Source organism: Balaenoptera musculus, chromosome 15 (assembly GCF_009873245.2).
Source record: "Balaenoptera musculus isolate JJ_BM4_2016_0621 chromosome 15, mBalMus1.pri.v3, whole genome shotgun sequence".
Taxonomy (NCBI): domain Eukaryota; kingdom Metazoa; phylum Chordata; class Mammalia; order Artiodactyla; family Balaenopteridae; genus Balaenoptera; species Balaenoptera musculus.
Window position 1 is genome coordinate 64,094,054 of NC_045799.1, and position 6,949 is coordinate 64,101,002.

The 6,949-nt window shown below is 43.8% G+C and overlaps 1 protein-coding gene across 3 annotated transcripts; it reads right to left on the minus strand.

The window, feature by feature from the left end:
* Positions 1 to 769: 769 nt before the first annotated feature.
* On the minus strand, positions 770 to 6,742 carry RPS15A (ribosomal protein S15a). 3 transcript variants are annotated; one of them, XM_036825926.1, is made up of 5 exons: positions 6,625 to 6,644; positions 5,425 to 5,562; positions 4,860 to 4,939; positions 2,092 to 2,177; positions 770 to 920 (listed from the first exon to the last, which is right to left on the minus strand). In XM_036825926.1, exons 2-5 carry the CDS (start codon positions 5,555 to 5,557, stop codon positions 827 to 829), a joined length of 393 nt encoding a protein of 130 aa, XP_036681821.1. In that variant the 5' UTR covers positions 5,558 to 5,562; positions 6,625 to 6,644; the 3' UTR covers positions 770 to 826. The 3 variants fall into 3 exon arrangements, with proteins under 3 accessions (XP_036681821.1, XP_036681823.1, XP_036681822.1); XM_036825928.1 differs by lacking the exon at positions 6,625 to 6,644 and adding an exon at positions 6,110 to 6,439 and having other exon boundaries at positions 781 to 920; XM_036825927.1 differs by lacking the exon at positions 770 to 920 and adding an exon at positions 1,952 to 1,997 and having other exon boundaries at positions 6,625 to 6,742.
* Between the last annotated feature and the right edge of the window lie 207 nt (positions 6,743 to 6,949).

Here is a 6,949-nt window from a genome sequence, read left to right on the forward strand (position 1 = left end):
GCTGAAATTTTAACTTTAGAACACAAAATGTTATTAAAAAAAAAATCAATCCCAGCTGTTTCTCTTACTTGTCTTAACATGGCTACTCTACGGTTTAACTACACATGTGGCTCTTGTTACATCTGTACTGGACAGCACTACTCTTAGAAAGGGAGAATGGAACCGTGGTCTGTTTCACAGAAGCCACCCCTGCCCTCTCTTTGGTGTCTGAGCTCTTTACAAGCATTTCCCAGGTCAAGTGGTCCAGTAAACTAATTCTCCCCAATTCCAGAATATACTTGGTGACAGGTTTACAGTACAACTAGTTTCTAAAAGATGTTCCATTTTTTGGAAAAATGACATTTTATAACCATATTGCTAAAATGTCCCTGAAATGCCATCCAAATTTACTTCGAGATGAGTCTTAGTGAGCTGTGGGGCTCTAGTTATCAGTTTCCTTATGAGCACTTACATCATCAACTACAACCATACCATATTTTTAGGGCTTGAAATGTGTATTCTGTCAAGCTAAAAATAGGAAAGGCACCACTCCTTCCAGGGCTAATGTAAGACTCCAGAAAGGGACAGCTTCACCACCTGGACCCCAACCCACAGTCAACCATCCAGGGCCAGACACACCCTCCTCTGGTGAGCCACAAGGGTGATGGCCAAAGTTATCCCAAGTCAAAACTTTCTTCTACGTCAAGGAAACAGCATTCACCAATTAACACAAAGGCTGTACACTCCCGCAGACGCTCTTGCTACTCTGCTGTACAAAGTTCAAAACGACTGAGGGAAGCACCAGAGTCCTCTGAGGCATTTTATTTGCACGTTATGTATTACATCCCTAGAAAAAGAATCCAAGGATTTTCCCTCCTGTGTGTTTTCGTCTTGCTTCTTCATGGTCCATGATGCCAGCTGAGGTTGTCAGTACAATGAAACTATGGAAAGTTTAAAAAAAAAAAAAAAAAGCTGGTAAGTTTTTCCTAAGAATGTTCAACACAGAGCTACTTTCTGGTACAGAAAAACTCCAACATTTATCAATGCTTAAGATGCCTTCCCATAATAGACACACAGACTAATGCTGCCTCCACAGGCTGGCAGTACACAGGCACGGTTCCTAGAACCAAAGACCCAAACCCAGAGATATCAGCTATACACATACAGCCCTGGCCTCAGCTAACAACGAGAAGCAATGTTACCTAAAAGCAAAGACTGGAACTCCTTTAACTTCAAAATGTCACTTTCTGCTCTCAAGGAGACGTGCAGTCTAAAGCATTAAAGTACTGACTGAATTGTTTCTGCCACTTACTGTGTGTACGATCACAGGCAAGCTACTGTACACAGAGTTATTTGGACAAAGGGCGCCCCACCTGGCCTGGCTACCTCATGGGTTACTATGGGGATCAACGTAAGACACAGAAGGTACGCCAACTGGGAGGCATGAAAATTAGTATCATAACTACAATCAGAAATGACTCGCTCATAACACTATACCTGTTATACGGCAACCACAAAGTGGGAGTAAATTCAGCATCACCAAACATGACTGTGGGTTTAAGTTCTTAACCACAAACAGATAAGCACTTACTGTGTCAGATCTTAAAGTGCTTTACCAGAACTAAATCAGGTGATACTATAACTTGCAAGAGAACTACTACCATTTTTAAGATAAAGAAATCAAGGCTATGACTTGCCCAAGGCCTCACAGATTTAAAGCAGAAAAACCAGGATGTGAACTCAAGTCTCTTACCGAGGAGGAAGATTTTCAAATCGAGTTTCCCCAGAGGCCAATGGTTGAGAAGTCATTCTGGCCATAGGAGGGGATTCACAGTGAACATATATGAACTATATGCACTGAGCCAAAAGAGCAGACATTACAGGGCACACAATTCTGCCGTCTCTCAGCCAGCCTCAGCTCTCCCACGCCTCTCAGAAACTAGAGCCTAACACATGACGTATGGCAACACAGGAGCTAATCCTTGAGTCAAGGATGGAAACGGAGACAACTGCTACTGCTATTAAGTTAAAAAAAAAAAAAAAAAAAGCTCAAGTCAAACTGCATCACAGGGATCCACAGCATTAACTTTTAAATACGGAAAATCGACTCACCCAAACTGACGGGATGGGAGCAGGTTATTCTGCCATTTTTCTAGATCTTTGAGTTGCACATCAAACCTGGGGCTGATCACTCCACACTGTAAAAACATAAGAGAAAACGCTGTTCACACTTCACCAATAACAGAAAAAGAGTAACACTAAAATGCATTTATAACTGAACAGTCATATAAACCAACCAACTCAACATTTAATGGGTAACTATTTTGTACAATCTTTGATATAAATGCCATTTGAAAAACACACTTAATTAAGACTATGCCTACTTAGGAAGAAAAAGCAAACTATTGAAAAAGTCAACAGAAGAGGCAGAACACAAGACAACACCAGTGGGCATTCCTATGGCCCGCAGAGCTGTCTCAGCACAAATGACCAGATTTTAAGGAACTCAAGTCTTCGACAAATAAATTATAGTCAAGCCCTACTAACCTAGCAAAATATATAGAAGGCAGAAAGAGGTAAAGAGGTATCCCACCTGCATGCTACAACAGCCAGCGTTGGGTGGGGAGAGATGTCACAGCAACAACTATCCTCCACAGTGAGAGCTAAGAGCCAAGGCACTACGATCAATCATACCTAAACCATAAAACAATAAAATTTCAAATATCCACCAACAGGCTGCATGAATCTATCCGTGGGTTCACACAAGGTCTATGACTAGATCCAACTGGGTGGAAAATGAGGGGACTAAAAGGCTCTTTAGTTAATTAGAGCTAAATGTGACCCCGCCCCCTGCTCATACCACCAACTCTACAAATCACTAGCGCACTTTAAAAAAAAAAAAAATCAAAGCAGGAAGCCTCCTGCTGTTTACACACAAGAAATGATCATGTGAGAACACTCAGGATTAGTACCTTTAGAGGGCTAAGAGAGCAGACAGAAAGTTGTGTGTGCACATCCACATAAGAATCATTCAAGATTCCAAGATGCTTAACTGTAAACTAAAAAAGGCTATGAGATTAGAACTTAGTGAAGTCTCTGGAGCTGGTACACTTCCCTAGACAGATCTGAACCCACAGAAACTGAAAATGGACCCGTCATGCCCAACTGCCCCACGGCAGGAAGCCCACTCAGGTTCTCCTTTTTATAACATCACCTTATCAGCTACAAATGTCACTTGACTGTCAAGGGCAATCCCACACTGGATGGAAGCAATACAGGGATAGGAATAGGGAAAACCCAAGCAAGCTACAGTGAAAGACCTTTCTAAGGCCTCTACACTACCACACCCAGGCTTGCTTTATTCCAGCAGCAAAAATCCCTTCCATTCAGCTAGCAGAACTCCAGCACATCCGCTCCCAAAGCAGATGAATCTTAAGAGGATACAATCAAGGCAAGAATTTTCTTAATCTATAATCTTTAAACACTACCTTACTTCCCAGCTGCATTACATTTCCACAATAAGGTACATCTATCTCTTGCATGAAGGAAACTGAGGCAAGAATGTCTTATAAAGTAAGAAAACTGCAACTGAGAGAAACCAAAAACTAATTCAAACAGTTAAGTGTGGCAGGGCCTAGATTTCAACTACCTGTTAGCCAGGATTTTCTAAACTAGTAAACCACAGAACAAGGATGCCACAAATGAGTTCCATTTGGGAAATACTCTGTTCAAACTTATTTCTCAAGCTATTATGTGTAGTTCAAGAGAAATGTGGTACAGGGCACTTCTCCAACTAAGTTTTTTTGGTTTTGCTTTCTTAACACCAACGAAAGCTGCTGCAGGACAGCTTTAAACTATATACTGGAACCAGCTCTTCCACAGTTTACTGAGACCTTGAGCAGGACTCAGCTCTCAGCTTCCTAACTCCTAAAAATAGGGGGAAAAAAGACACGTCCTCTTCTACTTCAAGAACATTGTGAAGGTCAGAGTGAAAAAGAAGTGAATCCAAATCCTTCCGTGGGATTGGAGTCTAATGGCTACAATAGAACAAAACAAGACATAGGCCCAAAATTCCCTTCAAAAATTCTTCAAAGGCTTCAAATCCAGTAGTTTTCATCTGACACTAAGTATCCACACAAGAAGCAAATTCACTATATAAGGAACCACCTTTGTAAAATAGGAATTGTTGGTCCAGGAAATAACCTTATCAATAAATCTGGCCCCTGTCACTAACCACTCACTTTCTTGGCCCGTGTGCCCCACTCTGTTGGACCCCTTGCAAATATGAAAGCTACAAACCTGAACACAGAAAGCACGGTAGCAGCTTAGAGACCCCCAACTTGCTTACAGACAGATACCTGTCCCCAAAATACATGGAATCAGTTAAACCACAAGTCAAAAGAATCAAATAGATTCAGTAGATTATGCCTATAGGGAGAAGAGACCTCAAAGACATACATTCAGCCTATGTCAGCAAAAACAGAAATATTAATAGTTAGAGAATCCCATACTCTGTGTTCAAAATACCCAACGATCACCAAGCGAGACGAAGGACCAAAAGTTATTTACACTGTCAGGACTAGTGGTCTTGAGCCACCCAAGATTCAAACACCAGTATCATCAGTTGTTCATTTTCACCCAACCCTCCAGCATCTCCCTTCAGATACCTTCTACTCCACAAACACTAGGTTAACTCACAATTCTACCTGGAGAACAAACGAAGTAAAAGGTCATATATAAAAATTAACGATTTTAATCAATCCCTAATCTTTTTAACCTAAAGCAAGCACATTATCTGATTCTACAAGAGCAATTATAACATGGCCCACCTTGTCAGACCATTCTGAGGGTTCTGAACGTGGAAGATAATCAATTCTTACCTTATTTAGCCTGCCTGTGAGGTTCACAACAATTTTCCCAGCCCTGTGATCATCGATGATTTCAAATTCGCCAATGTAACCTATAGAACACAAGTGACTGTATTAAAAATAATTTTTAAAATTTAGGGGGCAACACCCAAAACAATCCACCCTGAAATTTTAAAAAGGCGATTATTTCCTCCTTGCCTTTTCACGGCTTCCCACTCCCAAAGGCTACCTCGTGCCCAAGACAAAACAATCCTCCTTTCCATCCCAAGGAGCTCTTAGGTTCAGGGCCCTTTCAGTGACATGTTGCAGCTGCAATGTTACACAAAGAAAGGCCATTTTAGCTGCCAAACTTCCTCCTCCTTTCAACAGTTCTACGCTACTCAGTATTTCTTGAACAGCATCATTTGTCCAGAACTACCCTGTCCACTACCCGTTAGCCCCAATCAATTGCATTAGTTCCCATGTATGACTGCCACCTTGTTCCCCCATCTTCCCACATCACTCCAACAGTTCACTTCTACAGGACCCATTCTGTAACACGTTTACTTCAAAACATAATAAACAGCAAGACACTTACCATGCTTCATCATCACAGTGAGAAACCTGACGATGACTTTGGAGCACGGCCTAATAAGAACCTGGCGTTTGCCTCTCTTTTCGGCATTGTTGATACTCTTGAGAGCATCAGCCAGGACATTCATGCGCACCATTATGGCTGTTCAGGGAAAACAAAACAGGGGTTTTATTGGCATTGTCATTAAAAGGCACCCAATCATTCCACTGCGAACACACCCTTTCCTTTCTGCCTCTATCATGAGGAAGTTTCCCCATTTCTAAGCAGGCTAGTTCCGCAGGATACCTAGAGGAATATGTCGACTACTAATCAAATGAAAATACCAGCCATGGTAGGTCAGTTATTCAGAACGGGAGCTGATAATCACCAGCAATATTTTCCAAACTTCTGGAATCCAGCAGCATCTGTACTATTTATTAACATTGTCCTTCAAACCAACTGACTCAGTGTCAGCCTTGTTCTAACACCCAAAAGATACTACTCAACTCTCACCTAATACCTAACTATTAAAATGAAACGTCCGTCCTCGTGCCATCTAAAATTATGCCCAACAGCAATCGTAGCACACCGGTAAGCAGAAACATTTTACATGCACCAGAATGGACTCTATCACAATGGGCACGAACTTTAATCGTTTTGAAAGCTAAGGATAGAGGCATGCCTCAAACGACAACAGTAGGGATCCAACCTGCTTCCGCAAGCTCAACAAAGTGTCTGAGGGGAAACCCTGGAGCCCAGACGACCCAAGTTCGTTCCCAGCAAACCGCCACCCCAGGCAGGATCCAGTTTTCCCTCCTGAGGGTCCTCTGTCTCCCAAGCTCCCGGCGCGGCCTAAGTAATGGGAAGCTGCACGGCCCACCAAGGCTACGGCTCCCCGATGCTTCTCGGAGCCAAGGAGCTGCCTCGACCACTAATGGGAGGTCCTGGCGCCGCCGAAAGAGTCGGGACTGCTCCCTGACGGTCGAAAGCGCCGGGTCCCGCCAGGGCTGCGGCCTGCGCCCCCGAGGCCGGGCTCCCCAGACTGCAGAGCATGGGGCGGCCGGGCAGGACTCCGCCTCCGCCTGCCCAGACCACCGCAAGGATAGTATCCCCGGCCCAGGAGGTCTCCGGCATCCTCGCAGGGCACCGAAGCCGAGTCCTAGACCACCGGATGGCACCGATAGCCGACGGATGATACTAGATCGTTCAAAGAGAGATACTCACCGGCACGGAAAGATGGCGGAAAGAAGTTGGGAGGGGCGAGTGCACGGAATTATGGGAAGCGGTCGGGCTATCGCGAGACTTTCAAAGGACCGCCAAAAACAAAAAAAAATTAAAAAATGGATTGCCTAGTGGAAGGAGGCGGGTGAGGGGCGGAGCCTCCTCAGGGGTGGGCAGTAGAGAGTCGATGGAGTCGAACACCCAGGCGAGGCCCTGGGGAGCTAGCTGGTGGAGATGCGGTGTTAGCATAGGTTCGACTCCCTTCTAGCATCTAATCCGTAAAAGTCAAAAACTGACAAGTGCCTAGATATTTGCAAATTTTTATTGC